A 19,558-nucleotide genomic window follows, 5' to 3' on the forward strand; every position below is an offset into this window, starting at 1 on the left:
AAACAGGTCCAACCCACAACCGGCTGTGAGATTTTTTTGTCTCGCTCCTGAAAACAAGTTTGCTTGAGGTAGAACTTGTTTTTCATTAGGGGAGAACCACAACGTATAATTCCAAATCCCACAATAAAGATAAGAGAGAAAGCGTCAGACTTCTTCATTTGTACTGACATCAAAAATTAAGTCGTTCGTGTTTTTCTTATTAGTTAACATCCACAATTTTTATTTTCAGAATCAGAATCAGACATACTTTAATAATCCCAGAGGGAAATTGCTGTTTTTTGGGTGCACTTGGCCCAACACTGGCAGCGGAAGAATTTGTGATTTCCAGGTATTGCACCAAGCTTGGCCTTTAGGACGTCTTCTGAAGAACTGGCAGCAGCTTGTCTTTTCTTTTTGCTGTAGATGTTGCATTTCAAATCGATTTAAAACATTCAGAACCCTTGCTGGGGTAACCTAATCAGATTATCATGCAAAAATAATGCAGATCAGGTGTCTATTCAGTTCGACAGTCGCCGTTTTCACACCGGAGGTGTGGCTGTTTGCCCAGGGCGCTATTCTGTCTTCCAGCACCAGAGGACAAAAAAAAAGTTGCATTTTTCAATTTTTGGCAACAGCAATCCTCCTAATGTTGTGCAACAAGTAAGCACTAAAAGGATCTGATGAATCTTATATTGTTATCTGACCTGACTGATGCGTTTGTGTGTTTTTCTGGGAACAACCCAAAATAATTTGTACATTCCCAGACCCACCACTGCCTAAATAAGCAGTTTAAGTTTGGTCACCATGGACGTAAGATTTACTCAGGAATTCACTGCAAAATGGAAATTTGCTTGTGTGGACAGACTTCTACCTAAAAGAAGTCAAAATGTGTGCTTTACCCTTTTTTACGTGGTACTTTTTGCCCCTTTTCTTAATATTTTTGCCACTCTGTGGGTGAAGCAAAATTGGTTTTTGTGCTTTCTTGACAAAACGTGATTAAAGTTTTAGTTAAAAGGGTAACTAAACTCAACTTCTAAGGTTTGGAGAAGTATTAAAAACAACAAAAAAAAACATTTCTTATTGTATTTTTTTCTTATTGTAGCTAGTCCCTGATGCAGTTTGTAGAGAATAAAACACAAGTTCTCTCTCTACTTTTCAAACTATACAGGAGTATAGTAACAAGAAGCTGCCCGTGAATCTTCCCATGTAGGCTACTCTGAGAATCATGAGGTTTGGAAATTCAATAATTTAACTTGGTGTGTATTTTAACTGCTCTTTTTCTTCTATTTTCTATTTCCACATCCCTGTGTCATGTAGGATTTATAACATGTTTAAACATGTATCTGATATAAGAACAGAACATCATTAAACAAGTTTTGCAGATGGGGTTTATAGAGAGCCAGGCACACATCAGCAGTCATTAAAAAGGCACACATGCTCCACAATTTCTTTAAACTCCAACACAGATGAAGAGTCACTTTTATTTCAGAAATTTAACTGCAGAATGCTGAGAAAATGCAGACATTGCACTTCCTGCTAGAAATCCACTGCTGCACGTCATCAGTGGGCCATCCACAAATAGGGTAGCGAGGAGAACGATATAAGGACCTGTAGCTGCCAGTCACAAGCTTTAATTTTTTCTACTTTCATAATTATAATTGAAAGGGGTTGCAATCACTAATTTCCCCAGATGTTTGACTTTACAGACCTCAGTTATCCTCATGCAACTTAAAGTATGAGAGTAAATCCTCAGGGGGCCATTGCGTGTTTGTCTACATCCATTTACATTGTCTGCATCATGTGTGTTTTGAACTGCATGTTTTGGGATTTTAATACGGCCTTTAATGCATATAAAGTGAAGCAAAGTGCATCAGCAGTCAGCAGAGTGACTACAGTTCAAACCAGAGCCTAAACAAAGAGACCAAAAGTTGAGTCTTGGAGGAACACTGTGTCTTCTTCAAGGCTGCTAAAATAGGGCAGATTCACAGCTATGTTTACCTAAAGAATAAGATCATAGTTAAGCAGATATTGTCTCTCTCTCTCTCTCTCTCTCTCTCTCTCTCTCTCTCTCTCTCTCTCTCTCTCTCTCTCTCTCGCTCTACTTTTAGCCTGTGTATATTGTTCTTTCTTATGTTGGAGTTGAGAGTCAGCATGTAGCCACATGCTATGAGGAATATAATTACTGTACATGCCACGAAGAGCAACAGGTTGGAAAATTTCAAATATTTGTGCTTGTGGCTGTAGCGTCTTCTGGTTTGACGAGGAAACCTCCAATAGTGCATGTAAACGAGGCCTGCTCTAAGGAACCATTTAAAGAGGTCTAACTAGGATATGCATGTAGAAAATGTGTTAAAAACTACAATTTGATACCAAAAAGCAGACACACATGGGTAATGTTGGTATGTTTGTTTTATTTTACAAATGTAATAACAATTCAAATCAATCAAATCATAACACCTTGAACTCAGGTTTAGAGTATGTCTCTGTCTTATGCATAGCTGTACACATTTTACTGTGCTATGCCCTGGGAAGGTTTTTTCTATCACCAGAACCCTGACTTATTGCGGTGTTTCTTCAGAAGTTATAAATCCTACAAGACCAGCTCTGCCTGTACACACTCTTCATAGACAGTGATGCTTATTTCAATCACCTCAAAAGCGTCATTCTCAGCTGATCTTATGATCTCAGTGATGTTCAGTTACTCTGTGAGGTCCATTGCCACGTCCTAATATTGTCTAATAATTGATAATTCAACCTAACTTATAGTTAAAGGTATGTCCCCCAATAAACTATAGCCTACTGATACTTAATTAACAATAAACCCTGTATTAGCCTACTATGTCTTTTATGCTTCCTGGATCAAATAATTTTGTAATATTAGAACTGTTCTGACCATTCTAGTCTTTGAGAACTGACTAACTTGCGTTGTGCACACCCTTTAGTAATCTTAGATAACAAATTTAGGCTTCAATGTGGGTTGTTTAGTGCTGACACTATTTATATATGTTTATTGTGGAGTACAAATCTGCTTTTCATTGCTCATCCGCGATACATTGGCTTACCTACATCGCCCTCTGCTGGCAGTTTATATAACAACTGTTCGTGCTTAAAATAAAGCTCTGCTATGTAAAAAAAAAAAAAAAAAAAAAAAAAAAAAAACGCGGACGGATTTGTATTATCATTATTCATTTGGATTTTTTTTTTTAAATTAGACTAAAAGACAAACAGAACATGCATTGACATCACATGGCTTTTAAGACTTGGACGTTTTTTGTTTGTTTTTTATGATAAGGGTCTGTTGGATAAATAATAGTATTTGTCATCGTTCATACAAATTTGTCCTTTAAACTAGTTCATGAAGACTTTGTTGTCTGTTAGTGTTGATTTCTGTTTTAATCCCACCTAATGTATTTTTGTGTTTGAGACCCAAACTCTCCTAGATAGTGCTTCTCTTCAGAGCTAATGTGGAATAGAAACATAACTAACAAAACAGTTGTTAAGGTGAGCAAGGTTCAAGCCACCGAGGGAGCGGTAAAGCACAGTGTAAATTGGCAACCACTCACACTAATAATCCTATATTATATAAATACTAGGCCTATATATATGAACCTTTGTAGTGAAATCTCAGTGTAGGTACACTGTCACCAGATAATTATTGAGCTGGGTTAAAGTCTCTGATTTTATAGCCATTAAATAGATGAAGTGTATGTTTGAGATTTTTGTCTCTAATTTATCCAGTTGCTTGAAAAATAAATAATTACTTTCTTTGTTCAAGATCAATTTAGGGAAAAGGCAAATAAATTGCTGGACCTGACACGCCAATACAGTATTATGCAGTTTTGGATAAAAATCCCTTGAGCTGGGTACATTTAAAATGAATGGATAACTATCAAGATCTCAAAGTGTCACAAAATGTATACGTAAAGACACACACACACACACACACACACACACACACACACACACACACACACACACACACACACACACACACACGCACACACGTTTACACCATAAACAGATTTAGCAGCTGGTTGTTTAGTTAAATTACTCAACAGCTCTGACACAAACAATACCCACTTATTTTATTTTATTTTTACCACTCAAGCTTTAAGCAATAACCATAACTTCCTGTTTGAAATGAATGGACTTTAAAATAAAAAAAAGCACAGCATTTGTTTTACATATGTGTAACAAATGTCTTTAAAGATTTCAGTAAAATGTAAAAGAGTAAACTTTTGTCCTATACGGTGAGAACAAATATCCTTATGGGTGCAGAACAAACATTAGTTCATCAAACTGTAAACTGAAGAATGATTCCTTGCAAGACCAGTCAACACATCTTCCCATACAAAAAAGGGATTTCAACATGATTTATTAACATGTTTGGATCATTTCTTTTTTCTAATTGCGGCCATAGACAGTAACTCTTGAAAGTGTGGTGCAAATAGAATTTTATTACAATCTCACAAATGCATGAATGATCAGAGAACTATAAAAAAACAATCCAGGTATATGTGGCTCACACTACATTATTAAATCAAAAATGAAGTCGACAAAATATTGACAAGAGATGAAAGTATGACCATTTCAAAGGTTTAAATTTAAAACAAAAATTTAGGGTAGAAATGGGACCTGTGTTTGAATAACTTGTTCTAAACTCTGTTCTCTTTCACCATTGGCAGTTTATCAGTCACATTAATTGAGAAAAAGAATGGTAATTTGCAAAAGAGGCAAGTTCTTCAATAGTGTGTTGGAGAAAGGACAGTTTTCATGGAAATGTTTGACAAATTATTTCACACACAATGTTTTTTTCTTCTGTATGGTTCCCCAGATCAGTTATGGAAATTCTCATATATGCGCACATGGACTTTATGGCTGCTCATTTGTTTGAAGTCAGATTTGAGAGCTGCTCTTTCTGACCAGAGACCTTATTTCTGCAGCTTTTTCCTCCTCTTTAGTGTGCGAGACGATGCAAGGAGCCTCCCGACAACATCTGGAGAATCAAAGAGATGCAAAGATATTCAGCTTCACGGAAGGCAGAACCCAGCCTAATATTTCCCTTTAAACCAATGTTGTGTAGCACCACAAAGTTTAGGAGAAAGGCCTTTACATCAAAATATTAAACATAAGCAATTCAAAAATTAATTAAAGAAGCTTTGCTTCGGAGTTTACAGAAACTAAGGCTTGATCTAAACACAATACAACCATTTTGGTTTCTGTGTTTTTCTTTAACAGAACCCTTCTACACTGCATAATCTAACTAATTTTTTTTGTACTGAAACATCAATCTCTGGAACGCAAGATGAGGCTCCTTGAATGTTGTAACGGCTGAAAATGAACATAATGTTCAGAGTTGCAGATGATTGTTTGAAAGGTGAGTGTGACACCTTCAAGCATCTGAAAATTGTAACCCAAAGTATAAACTAGTGTTGTCGTGGTCCCTCTGTGATGTCACACAAGGTTACAGCGTTTTTGAAGTGTTGCCTTAAAGGGGACATTACACACTTTTTAAGGTCTTCCTTTTCACATGCAAATCATTCACTTGTGAATTCCTGGTTATCGTTGCCACACAGCCTATTTATTGCCCTATTCTGAGGTGAATCTGAGAGCAACTTGTTTTGGTGCGGTCCCTTTAAATGCGAATGAGGAAGTTCGCACTGCACCACCCCTCCAGTTGGTGGTGCAGTTGTGTGGGTTAATACACCCAACAACCAAATATTTTCACTTATCCACTTGTAGTTTTAACATCCTTCAGCTTGGACTACATCGTGTCAAAAAATATTAAAAAACGGGATTTGCGGACATCCATGACCTTGGTTAGCAGTTCTGCAGCAAATACTGTGATGCAATTGTTTAAAAAAAAACATAATAGAGAACAGAGAAAGCTGAACAATTTGAAAAATATCACCCAAAGAGAATATAAACATATCTACACAGTACCTGGACAGACTAAATACAAACTTTTTGCAATCCAACAGATTCCAAGTGCACAAAAAATGCACTTAAGGGCTAAAAAAGTGGATTTTGCATGATATATCCCCGTTAAAATGTTGAAACTCATGTTGAAACTTTGTTATTGTTAACAATTTAAACAGTTCACACATTAAAAAGAAATATATAGGCAAAAGGATGACAAACAATGGGCATCCCATGCATATTTGGACATTTGAAAATTTGAAGAAAAAAAAAAAGAAACTATAAAGACTGTGTACATTTTTTTAAAGATGAGGCTTTTGAGATATTGAAGATGAGTACCATGATAATGATGACGAAGGTGCAGAAAGTTTAGTCTTACCCTGGGAACTGTTGCATGTGACTGATGGTTTCCGGCAGCGGAATTCCAAAGCTCTCAGGCAGCAGGAGACTCAGCAACCCCGCCATGGTTGTAAGGCTTCCCATTAGGATGTAAGGCAGGGAGACGGAATAGGTTCCTGTATCGTAGCATCAAACGAAGGAGAAAGGACCGTGAAAAACAACCTTGTCTACAATCAATGGGCTGCACAGCTGCTAAAAACAAAAAGACAAATATTCAAAGTAAGACTTTAGTGGACCACAGAAAGCTTTTGTCTCTAAGTGACTGGTTGTTTAGCGTATTTCTGCCAGGGGTGATTCCAAATTTAAATGTGCCGTTTCCTCCATGGTTACAAAGAAAAGCAGATTCAAACAAGGGTTACAGGGAGATTTGACGCACAGATGGTGGTGTTACACAGACGATGGATAAAAAAGCTTAAAGTATTTAGAGCCCTCAAATTTTGGCATGCCCTCTACATCTCTATTGGCATTACCTGCTTATCCTTGCAGTGTCACTCAGTGTGTGGTTGTGGGGGGTACACGCTGCACAGCTCACCAGTCCATAACTGGGCCACAAAGAGACAGAAAATGCAACTATGCGCAGACACTCCTTAAGGCATCTTAGAGGCACTAGCAAACTCTAACATGCATGTTTTTGGCCTGTGTGAAGAAGCCGGAGTACCCAGAGGGAACCCAAGCATAGCCGGAAAGAATATGCAAACTACACCCAGAAATACCCCAGGCTGTATCTTTACTGCAGTAGCATAATCTCACACCAGTGACTCAAAATCAGACTATTGGCGTGCAATTCCTCAAAGGGGAAAAGTCCTTATTGAGATTCTGTTTGAGTTGCTGAGGTAACAGTTACTGGCAACCCTGGTGATGAAAACAATTTACAACTCCCTTTTGCCAATAGGACAGGCCCTGGTCTTACCTTATGACATTGCACAAGAATGGAGTGGACAGCAGAAGGAATCTGTCTAAACCCGTTTGCACAATCTCTCGAGCTCATCCAGAGAACGTTCAAGCACCTAAGGTTTTACGTGTCTCCATTTCCTGACTTGTGAGCATCAACACAAATTTTATTTGTGGATGGATTTTGGCCTCATGGTGAAGACTGATTTAAATAAACAGGACTCTGTGCCACATCATATTCACCTTTAGGGAAACAAAGTTAAAGGCTACTTCTTAAAACTTTAAAGAAACAGTGATCAGCTTTAAAAAAAATGATAATACGTATTTAACAAAAAAATGTTTCATTTAGTTTCAAAGCATTGATTCTGGTGATTTTTGTAAAAAAAAAAAAAAAAAACAATAAAAAAAAAACACATCTACATATGTGTGTGTGTGTGTGTGTGTCATGATTTAGGTTTTTGTTTATTTGTGTCTGTACTTTTCTGGACTGATTAGTTCCCACTCCCACCAGTCACCATCCAATCAGCTCAGTCACCTACCTGCCACCACTCTGCACCTGATCAGCTCCACCTGCTGCACTAATTACTGCCAACTCTGCTCACCTGTTCCCCCGCCTACTTATACCTGCCTCAATCTTCCACTCACTGCCAGAACGTCTCGCCTTGTTACCCGCCTGTATGTGTGAGTTTGTTCCCGTGTTTTTCCTGGATTCAGTCCTCGCTCTGCCGCACTAGTTTTCCTGCTAGTGTTTGTGTGCACCGGCTCTTAGGAAGCCTTCCTGTTGGGTTCTGTTCTTTGTTCTGCTCACACTGGAGACAGATCAGTGGCTTCTATCAAGATTATGTCTATTGCTTCTGATCAAGTTGGGTTACATCAATGAGTTCAAGTCTGGTTCTACCTGCCTACCTTATCAATCATTACCCATTGGGTTCTCTAGCACTACTCTTATCTATCTATCTATCTATCTATCTATCTATCTACACACACATTTGTTTTTAAACATAGTATATATATTTTTTGCTCCACTGAATAAATATATTTAAACTAAAGATAGATTGCATGAGATAATCCTACACCAATCAAACATGCATTTACTGTAAGGCTTTTTCACATCCTGAAACCTTGAAATGTTCATAAAAACTGGCATGGCGTGTGAAATAATAAGCCTCAGCAAAAACGAATGGGGCATTCTGAGAAAATCACAGAAACTTAAAGGACTATCACCTGCATTGAATATATGTTGTTTTATGTTGATACATTAATCGGACCATAACACATTAAGTTAAGGCAGCAACCTGGAACTTGAAAATTCAGAAGAAGACGGACTTACTCAAATAAATGAAAAATGGAGCAGTAATGCTGCCTATTCGGGAGGCCATGGAGCAGGCGCCAACAGCTGTGTTCCTCAGCACAGTAGGGTACAGCTCCGCTGTGTAGGCGTACACAATAGAGAACGCAGTCGTCACAGCAAACTTCCCCATCATCTCAAATGTTATGGATAGAAACACCAAGTCTACAGTGAACAGAAACATGAATTTGGTCAGTTCATAAGACAATATGTGTGAACAATAAGTTCTGCAAACAGGGGTGACATACGTGCTGGTACGAGCTGTATGATGAATAGAAGCAACCCCACTGAGGAGAGCGATGCAAAAACACTCATTCGTCGGGAACACCAGCGAAACATAACCCAGGACAGAACGTAGGCTGGCATCTCCACCGTGGCGGACAGGAAACAGTTGAAGTAGGCGTTCCCATGGAGGTTCGCCGTGTTCAGGGAAAGGGCAAAGTAGGCGACATTGACTGTGTTCCTGTGGGCATAAAATGGAAGCACAAGTGATAAAAGTCGATGGTACCCATTTAATTTCACCCAATGAAATGTGCTTATTTATCTTAATGGCTAGAGGGGTACCCAATAACTTAAGTGTTTTTTTTTTCTTTTCCCTTTTATTATAAGGTTATTTTGGAATATCTTACACATTATTCTTTCTAGTAATTAACAGATTCTCATTAAACTGTTGTCAAGTTCAAAACGTGGAAAATTTCTGAATATTTTGTCCTCTTTCAGAGGAAAATGTCAAATGTGTAAAAATCACTCCAAGCTGGCATGTAGTTTGAAGCAACATATTTGCTTGTAACGCTAAAACCAAAATCAAACTGCACCTGTTTTTCCACTCAGGACACAGTGCATCCACGCTGTGCAATTACATAAAGCCTGATTTTGATTCTAGAAGCCGCTCCATGGTACTTGGCATGTCTTTGATGTTCATAGAAACGGTCTGAAATGGGATTTAGGTGACATGTGAACAAAAGGTGACACATGGGAGGACTGTGTGTGCCGTATGTGCAAACGTGGGCCTAAACTAAATGTGTGCTGGTGTATATCTAACTGTAGATGGTGGTGTGGAATGTGGAGGCCCGCTGGGACGGCATGGACTCACCAGATCACCCACAGCGTGATCGAGGTCCAGCGGATGTTTGGAGAACGAAGCAGGTCACAGATGTTGTAGGTCCTCCTCTCCCCGGCCTTAACTCCATTCTGTGAAGCAGCGGAGCATGATGAACAACAACAGACATCTAATTAGCAAGCTGAGACATCGGTCAAGAAGTACTTTAATGAAACAGAGGCTTTTTTTTAGATTCCTGAAGCTTGCTTAGTGAACTTAATAGTCCCTACTAGCTTTGATAATCTAGAGACTGAAATTTCGGTTCTTTCTTAATTTTTATTTTGTTTAAAAACCTAATTTTACTTATTATTTTTTTTCTTGTTACTTACAATCAAACAATATTTTGTGCTTGATCACAATACATTGAGTCTTGTGGTCAAAATGTAACATGTGACAAAGCAATGGGAACATTTCCAGGTATATAAATATATTATGAGGCGATGCACATAAATCCAAACAGAGGGAAAGATTTACAATCATTTAAGTTTTGTCCCTTCATCCTATTCTTGTCCTAAAATGATGCAACTACAAAATGATTTGTATGCATTTCATTACTAGGATTAAGATACACAGGAGCCTCTAAAAAACAGTGGATGATTGAAAAACTATATTTTTTAGATGCATTCATGGAGAAGAAAATTACTTGTGAGATATCCAAAAAGAAAGGCTAAGTGGTGCATATGCACAAGCAAGACGTTCTATTACACGAGCCATTGTTTATGTATGGGCAATTACAGAAGTTGTAGTAGAGGTCGTGGTTTGTGACAGTTTTGTTTCTAGAATAAAGTTCACAAATTTTTTTATTTTTTTATTTGATTTTAGATTAGTTTTAACTATGTACTTCATTGTTAGGACAAACTTTTATAATAGAATAAAACTGCAAAAACAAGGGGATTTCTTGTCCTTAATGTGACTGTGATCATAAAACTCAATTTTGCATTTAACTGCATGCATAATACGTAAAAAAATTGCAATTTTGTAAAGTTTAAGCTGAGCAGTGAACTATTAAAGGTCTATTCTGCATCTTATTGCTATATTAGCAGCTAAAACCGTTCTTTAAAAATGCAAACAGGTGGAAAAGGAAGCAGCTCCAGTTTTTTTTATTCTGTCACAGACTGCTTATAATGCAGATGAACATATGATTTACAAGTCACTTATAATTTAATAATAAAAGAATTCAATTCAATGCTATATTGATGTTATTTTACAGATTTATTTAGATTTAGATTTTGCACTCATTACTCGTAACATTGTCATTTTTAACATCAACATACCAGCTGGGAATTCAATTTGAATGCTTAGAGTGCCCCCAAACAGCTAATTATTTATCAGTTAATAGTCATAATTCAAGCATTAGTTTCACCTTCTCTTTAAAGCATCTGGCATCCCGGCATCGGTACAGAGTAAATAGCATAGCATGAGATTAAATAACATTATTTTTGGGTCACTGCAACAAAACTGAGTCACAACTGGAATACTTCTGTAGCAGCGGTAAATGTGCATACTCATGAGCCACAACTCCCATGCAGCAAAATATTTGGTCAAATCCAAATAAATCTGTGTACGCCTGGCTTTTTGTCACATACTGATCATATATGCTAGTGTTCAATGCCTAGGTAAGCAATACCAGTCTTATTTTGCAATACCAGTCTTATTTTGGCTTTCCAGCTTTGCATTTTCATGCAAAGCTGGAAAGCCAGTTTGATAATGTGTGGCACTTTACGTTCTGCACATTATCAATCTTGGCCTGCTCCCAACAAATCCGTACAAAAAGGAGGGATTTTCAGCAGAACTTTCCGAGCTGATTGGGTGAAGTGACACCTAGTGCCCGCCTACCCAAGGTTGGTTTTAGCCAATCACGGTATCAAATGAAAAATGTAAGCAGCAGGCGCCATGAGAAACCACAACAAGTTTATCTGGTCAAGGCGCTTCTTGCTGTTCTTCTTTCAAAGAAGGAATCGTTGTTTCTGACAAAACAGTCGTGATAACTGCAGCTACGCATGCGTCCTCCTACGCTGCCATTTTTATTTTGGTTCGGCTGCTCGGCACCTCTTTCTATCTTCACAGCTGGTATGTCCTGCCTCAAACCAGAATACTGCACAATGATTGGCCTGAATGATTTCAACGGGAGCGGGACAAGATGGATTCTCGTGTGCTTGTGAACGCACAAATACCGCAAGAATTCTGCTCGCAGGCAAGGTTACATGTCCTCTTCTCTTGATATGAAGGCAATATACGCAATAGTGTGATTGGCCTTTAATCGTTTCAAGATCTTTGGTTTTTATCAAAATATAGAAACTGAACAGTCATATTCCTGATATTCCCATTAATACACATGAAATAATACTGTGGTTTTTGTGCACAAAAACAAACTATTCATGAATTTTTCTCTTTATTTTATTGAGTAGATTTTGACTTTCGTAAGTAATATTTTCAAAGTTTAAAAACTGAATGATAATAATATGCACCAACTTCCCTCCTACGTACTGTAATATCACAAAACTACAATATGCATGCATTCTTAGTGTGGTTTACTTTATTTCTGTGTTTTTGTACGTACCTTACTAAGTTTCGGTGGACTGAAGTTACATATTCATTCTCAACTTCTAAAACAAAGTTCTAAAAGAAAACATCTTCAGTTATTAACCTCAGTAGCTTCATTCGCGATATTTAATATATGACTTGCCAACCAAAGACTATCAAGACGTATCTGAATGCAAGCAGTTCTCACAGAGATATTTTCCTTTTCAAAATATGTAGGCTTTTGGAAACTGTGGTAAACTGTTCAATTTATCAAACTATTCAGGATGTTCTCACCTGTAAAGGAGTAAAGATGACTGCTGGAGGCTCAATGTTGTTCATTTCAGCTGCCTCTCTGATTATGGCCTCAGCTTCTTCTATTCTTCCCTGAGAGAGCAACCAACGAGGGGACTCCGGAACGAACCTGCCTCATTACACAGCAAAGCAACGGTCAGTACAGGAGAAAATTAGTTTTGAGAAGCAATAGTTGATCTAATTTGATTTGGAAAATTTAAGAATTTACCACCAGAGTGTCTAATTCTATGATAAAAAAAAAAAAAAAACGTGAACCATGGAGAGCATCTCCCTCCAAGGTCAAAACCAACGGCGGACTGTGCAGTGCTAAAAAGAACCGCAAAAAGGCCCAGCGCTACGTCTCCAAAGGAGCAGTGCCTAAATAGTCCTAAATAGTGTTGTAAAGGTGTTAGTAATTAAGGACAGTACGGGTAATGCACAAAGGAATAAAAACAGCATTACTTGAACGAATCACTGAACCTGGTAGTCCTTGGATTAATCATGAACATGCAGTATGAGTATGTGGTACGTTACAGTCAAAGGATGAGTGATCACAGTAGAACAAATGATAATGTTTTTTATTTACTCAAAAGAAAGTTCTGCTTAACTGCAATCAACTTTACATCAGCTGCTCTAACGTGTCAAATTCCTTGCTGAGTGATCATTAAGGGAGCCTGTTTCTCATAAGGATGTCTGTACAGCCGTCAAACTTGGCAGAAATTGGCTCATGCAACAGGAACCAGCTCTGGAAGCACAAGAACCAAGCAATCGATCAAAGTGCCCGTTTAAAAGAGATCATTAGGCGTTTTGGTCTAAGTTTAGCTAAATAAATGATGGCATCTTTTAACATTTAATGCTGATCACCTCAGAATTTATTCAGTTTACCAGATATTGAGACATTTTCAGGAAGAGATTATCTTTCCATTATTTCAGGTTTGGATTGGGTGTTTGGAAACTATTAGGTGGATAAAAATATTGAATTTATCACACCACCAAACTCCAGCTTGGGGTCTTTCTGCATTAAGTAGACAGGTTCTCCAAGTGCACAAGTGGATTCTCTCTGGGTACCCAAGAGTTAATGGGTTTTCTCTAAAATGACCTTAGATGTGAGTGAGTGTGTGTGTGTGTATGTTTGCTAGTCCTGTGTGTCTCTGTGTTGCTCTGTGATGGACTTGCGACCTCTCCAGGGGGCTTCCCGCCTCTTGCCCAGTGACCGCTGGAGATAGGAACCAGCGGTCCGTGGCTAGACGTGCAAAGCTAGTAGAGGCATATCCAAATAATTTTCATTCTGATTCACAATTAAGCAGCTCTTTGTGTTTGTGTGTCCCATAAAATCCGATGGAATATATTGATGCTTGTTTGAAAAAGCTAAAGGGTAAGAAGACAGATGTGAGGAACTGTAAATACATTGAAGCAAAAAAAATCTGATTCAAACGTTGAACTGTTTTTAATTTAAGCTGACCCACTGCTAATGGGATTCTTAACCAGTGAAGGCATCAAATTTAATACGGAGGCAAATTTGCTGAACATTCAATATGGCAAAGTACTTTAAAAATCTAGAATAATAATTGATTGCTTTTCCAGATTGGATTCATTAGCAGACTTCTATGTAACTACAATGTTCAGGAGTGCCTTGTGTCAGCAAGAATTCAGGAAAAACATTGAAGTATTTTTTTCTTTTACTTAAGCCTTGGGGGGAAAAAAGGACACAGACAAGTCAAACATACACCTACCTACCACCAGAAAGGCAAGCACAGCCAGCTGGGTATCATCAAGGCAAGGAGCAGCATCCTCCAGTCAGTGATGTAGAACGCGAACAGCGGCAGAAGCATGTATCCCGCACCAAAGAACAGAGTCATTCCAGCCGTGGAGAAAATTGTCCGGATATGAAAGCCTAATACCTCCGTCCCTTTAAGCAACGTTGTTAAGCACAGGTTATGTCACACTGGGTTCCCATCATAATGGATAGTTTGAAAAGATATAAACCGATGTACCTAAAACAAATGCAACCAAGTAATTGGAACTTTGTCCCATTCCCACAACGAAATACAAAGCGCAGAAAACGATCCAGTTTGGAGAGAAAACTTGAATGAACCTGGTGACCGCCTGCAAGGCTATGGTGGCAAACATCATTATTTTTCTTCCAAACCTGAAATTGACATTAAGCACAAGCAATTGGAAGGTAAACAACGTATATAAATTGGGGATATAACAAAAAGCTACATTGAAAAAGGTCTGCCACAGTTCTGTATCTTGTTACCAGGTATTCAGAAGACATTTAGTGGACAGATAAATTATCTCTTAAAACCTATCGACTTTAAGATGAACGCAAACATCTGTAGCAGCTGCACAGACAGATTGTCATTGTGTTTTGAAAAGAGATCAGAGAAGTGCAAAGGTCTATTTTAGGGAAACTTAAGGTGGTCTGAAGGGAATAACCTTACATAGATTTCCATAGTAGAAAGAGTAGAATCGCCTTTTTAACTTTGTCATTTTGTTTGTTCTTATTGGTTGTTTTCCTGAATTGTATGATGGCTGGCCATACTGCTTATACCTGCATGTGTTTTTTTTTTCTATTTTATTTTACAGATACATTTTAGGGATCAGGAAAATATACCTAAGGCAGACACATACTTATGGAGGTCTATGTTTCTCTTCCTGACATCTTGCCTGATTTATTTTGCTGGTTCCATGATCTCACAGGGAAACTGTTTGAGGTGTTGTCCTAAAGTACCTCCACCGGTGTGCCTGTCTGTCTGTATGTCTGCCTGTATGTTTCCCTTTCTTTTAAAACCTCAGCACTTTAACTCAGAGCGGTGGCGATTGATTAACAGCATGACATCTTGTCTTCTTGAACCCCGACAGAAAACATTATCTTGAGGGTTGAGTAAACCTGTGCAATAATTATCTTAACCAAACAGTAAATCTTTAGATGCAGTGATCAAGGCTTTTTTTTTTTTTTCTGACAGATGACGATTATTGTTTTTCCCTTGAGATCTAACTTGCCAACTCCACTTTTGACCATTTCTGTATTTATTTATATATATTTCAAATGATTATATTAAAATAATAATAATAAAAGAGAAAAAAACACCCTGAAAGCTCTTTAAGTAGTCGCAAAAACTCAAAAGAACATCAAAGCCTTTGCTGCCTGCTAAATTAATTTGTAGACAAAAAAATGTGTTCTAAGTGTTATGGTTGAGTTTTGGTTTGGCTTTGTTTTTCTGTTATTTTCATTTTTTTCATCTCTTTTGGGTTAGGTTTGACTTTATTTATTGTTAGTTTTCAGTCATCAGTTATTTTCTGTCAATTTTCACTTCACCTCCTCAGCAGTCAGTCACACCTGAGAATCATTTACCAGTCAATTAGCCAGACCCTGGTTCCACCTGTGAAGTGCTCTATTTAAACCTCCCTCTGCCTTCAGTTCAGCACTGGGCCGTCATCAATCCACACCTCTCCATGCCAGTCCCCGGTTTTTGCCTTGGAAGATTTGTTTTTCTTGTTTAAGGTTAGTCCTGCCAGTTTTCTATAGACTCATACTTTGCTGTTTGTCCCTGGAGAAGTTCTGCTCCGTGTCCTGGTGTCTCCAGAGAACTGCTAACTGGACTAGCCATCCTGGAAAGGCTCTGCTCTGTGCCCTGGTGTCTCTCAAGTTCTGCTAACCTGACTAGCCGCCCTGGAGAAGCTCAGCTCTGTGCCCTGGTGTCTCTCAAGTTCTGCTAACCTGATTAGCCGCCCTGGAGAAGCTCAGCTCTGTGCCCTGGTGTCTCTCAAGTTCTGCTAACCTGACTAGCCGCCCTGGAGAAGCTCAGCTCTGTGCCCTGGTGTCTCTCAAGTTCTGCTAACCTGACTAGCTGCCCTGGAGAAGCTCAGCTCTGTGCCCTGGTGTCTCTCAAGTTCTGCTAACCTGACTAGCCGCCCTGGAGAAGCTCAGCTCTGTGCCCTGGTGTCTCCAATGAACTGCTAAGCTGTTGTGGCTACGGGGCCCGCTAGCCGAGCAGTACTGAGCTTTCCCTGCGGCCTGTATAGTTGTGACTCTCTCTCACTCCGGGCCGTCAGCTCCTGCCATCACCTACATCCCTGACCTTCTGCAGCCCTGAACCTCCGGTCTTCATCATCTGCCATCCAGCACACTTCCTTTAAATAAAAACTCTTAAACTTTAGTCCCGTGTGCGTGTCCTGAGTTCATCGATAAACAAACCCTGACACTAAGATTTTGCACACATGCATTTAAAAAAATAGGGGTAGCTGTTTATATATTATATATAAATAATGATAATAATAGACTCTTCAAAATTCTTAGTGAGTAAGAGAAGTCTTCTCATCATGATTGCTTCTTAATTCACAGAGCATCTCTGTGGGGTGCCAACATGAGCTCATGCAAAAACGACTGATTCCAGAACCTGTCAGAAAGCAGTCCAGAAATTAAGGCTCCAGCCAGAATGCCACAGAAGAAGATGGAGGTCGTCAGTGGGTTCTTCCAACTTTCACCACACACCAGGTTCCACTGCAGAAGAGACAAAAAAATGCAAAACAGATGAGACCAGGCAAATAGTGCACAGAAAATAATAGATTTCACGAACATCATTGTTAAAAATTCATCACCACCATGTTTCAAATGTGCATTTCCTGACACATAGACATTTATTTTTACTTTTGTGAATATCATTTGCAAAACTACAATTTTTTTTTTAATGTATTTCCCTATTTTATCATTAATGTTGTAACATATATAGGTAAGATAACATTAAGTAATATAATAACAGATCATCTTCACTGGACTGTCAGTAGCAGGAGAATCCAAGTCTGACACTGAACGCACCTCAGTCACAATAGTGGACGTATACACGCTGTGGTCAAACTGCCATCCGTCCAAGCAGCCCTCTGTGGGCACAGTGGACAGATTCACGTCCACTCCGGGTAGCAGACCCCTGTCCGAGTAATTCAGCACATGCTCCAGCTTGTATCTGGAGCACCTGCTGGGCACCGACGCGCCGCCGCGGCTCGCATCCTCCTCCAGCGGGATGCTGCTGTTCCTCCACGCCGCGCTCAGGTTCAGGTGCGCCGGCAGCAGGCAGCGGTGGGCCGGCGTGTCGGCCAGAAACACGATCAAGAAGCCGGTGAGTCCATCGGGGACGACGCTCAGGCAGAGGAGGAAAAAGACCCGCCGCTGGAAGCGTCCCCATTTCCCCAGGAAGGAGGTGGCCGCGTCGTAATCGGTCGCTGTATTCTCCACGGAAGGCTCTGGGAGCATGATTACAGCCGGGGGAAGAGGAATGGACGAGCTCAGATTGGGTTTTTATGAAGTTGTTGGGTTTCTGCTAAAATCCATCCCACCCTCCTCTTTGGTTTTGGAAGTGGGATTTCTTTCTGAATAAACCTGTCCACCCGCGCAGGCCAAACCACAGGCCTGAACCATAACTATAAACCCTGTAATTATTAACACGACCTCACAAACACAGGCGAGAGATTTTGTTTAAAGGTCGGCCTTTCACTTTTTTGCTGATAAGCATTTCAGTGAAAAAAATATATATTACATTACATTACGGGCGCATCTCAAAGTATTATATATTTATATTTTTATTTTGGGAAAACTGAATCTTTAATTATAGCTGTAATCACCCGCCCGGCTGGAAGATTTTGATTTAAAGAAACCTTTCAATTTGATCAACATGTTGCTTCATTGGAAGTAATGAGCATTCTGGAGCCCCAGGGAGTCCAAACATGAATCTGAGAAACCATTGAGGGAGCTAAAGATTAGGGTGATGGCAAGGAGGCCCTCAAACCCTAAACACTTGGAAATGATTGCAGCAGCAAAAGCAAAAACTTTCTCAACAGTCATAAAAGTCCTCTGCTGGAATGCCAATAAAGCCTTTTATGTAAAACATTGAGAAAGATACACTAATGTAAATAAATAAATAGATCCTGGCACCCCATTAAGAATTCAGTTCTTTCAAACATGCAGGGCTGTCATATTGACTGATAGCTCATTTTTTATCTCTGAAAAAGAAATTGACTTAATTGCACTTTAGCAATTGAAAAATGTTGGTTTACTCACTAAACAAGAAAGTGTTTTGTAACTGAATAGGAAAAAGTTTATCTTGGAAAAAGTTAGGACACCCTTACTCTTCAGTACTTAGTGGGGCTTCCTTTAACTAAAATAGCTCCAGTGAGACCAATTTCTCACTTAAACCTGTAAGATACTTGTGAGGGCTTCTTGCATATATGGCCTGTTTTTAAGTCACCCTGAAGCAACTCTATGAGATGTGGGCTTTGACTGGGCACGAGAATTTTTATTTGTTAGCTTTTAGCCAGCCCTCCATTAATTTATGAAGGATTTATCCATGTGTTTCATGATTTAAGTCATTGTCGTGTTTGCATGGTCCGGTTCTGCATTAGCTCAACCCTTTTACAGTTGAGCTCACCTTTTTTTTCAAGCAACCTTTAATGCACAATGCATTACATTTATAGTGGATTGTATTATGGTGAGTTGGCCTGATACTGCTGCGGCAAGGCAATCTGGAACCACGGCACATCCAACTCCATACTTTAAAGTTGAGCAATAATTTTGTTGCGTTCCATAAATTCACACACGCCTTTGTATTTTATTGAGTGAGCAATGGCTTCTTCCTTGCACAACTCCTATAACCATTAAACGTTTGCGCTCTTTTTCACATTGTGCAGGCATTCACACATCTGTGATGACATTTTATGGGTTTTATTTTTTTAAGAATGTTGTAACATCTTGAACTGTACCCTGAGGGTGACCCGGCCAGACCTGAGCACATATCCCAATGTCTTATCTCCCTCAAAAATGTTGAGTAATTACGTTGTTATAAAGTATATATCTTTATTTGTTATTTGGCTCAAAGTTTTCTATTCCTGAATTTTGCAAATACCCACACAATACTATTCTCTTTAAAATAGAGTAAAAACAAAATGTCCTGCTTCAGGTAAGTGGCCTTTGTCACTATGAATACATTATACAGCTTATTCTTTTGCTTATAAAATACTTAATTCACCAGACTGTGTGTGAAAGTGCTTATTTGTTTTAATTTATTTTTCATATTTATTCATTTACGTTTTTGTTTTCATCCTTAATGTGAATT

The 19,558-nt window shown here is 38.9% G+C and overlaps 1 protein-coding gene across 2 annotated transcripts; it reads right to left on the reverse strand.

Moving 5' to 3' along the window:
* Positions 1 to 3,944: 3,944 nt before the first annotated feature.
* Positions 3,945 to 17,824, reverse strand: slc22a21 (solute carrier family 22 member 21). 2 transcript variants are annotated; one of them, XM_012879437.3, is made up of 10 exons: positions 17,272 to 17,824; positions 16,853 to 16,956; positions 14,444 to 14,598; positions 14,187 to 14,358; positions 12,453 to 12,579; positions 9,630 to 9,727; positions 8,785 to 8,999; positions 8,519 to 8,701; positions 6,278 to 6,413; positions 3,945 to 4,975 (listed from the first exon to the last, which is right to left on the reverse strand). In XM_012879437.3, exons 1-10 carry the CDS (start codon positions 17,701 to 17,703, stop codon positions 4,876 to 4,878), a joined length of 1,722 nt encoding a protein of 573 aa, XP_012734891.2. In that variant the 5' UTR covers positions 17,704 to 17,824; the 3' UTR covers positions 3,945 to 4,875. The 2 variants fall into 2 exon arrangements, 1 of the variants encoding a protein (XP_012734891.2); XR_004930272.1 differs by lacking the exon at positions 3,945 to 4,975 and adding an exon at positions 6,768 to 6,839 and having other exon boundaries at positions 6,316 to 6,413.
* Positions 17,825 to 19,558: the final 1,734 nt, after the last annotated feature.

The sequence above is a fragment of the Fundulus heteroclitus genome, unplaced genomic scaffold, assembly GCF_011125445.2.
Source record: "Fundulus heteroclitus isolate FHET01 unplaced genomic scaffold, MU-UCD_Fhet_4.1 scaffold_72, whole genome shotgun sequence".
In the NCBI taxonomy this organism is placed as follows: Eukaryota; Metazoa; Chordata; class Actinopteri; order Cyprinodontiformes; family Fundulidae; genus Fundulus; species Fundulus heteroclitus.

Bases quoted from the DNA above. Each gene is read 5' to 3' on its own strand.
- slc22a21 (XM_012879437.3), bottom strand. From the start codon at position 17,703: ATGCTCCCAGAGCCTTCCGTGGAGAATACAGCGACCGATTACGACGCG. The intron at 9,000-9,629 runs GTGAGTCCATGC...TTATGCCCACAG, and splicing joins ATCACGCTGTGGGTGATCTG to GAACACAGTCAATGTCGCCT. The intron at 8,702-8,784 runs GTATGTCACCCC...TGTTCACTGTAG, and splicing joins CATACAGCTCGTACCAGCAC to ACTTGGTGTTTCTATCCATA.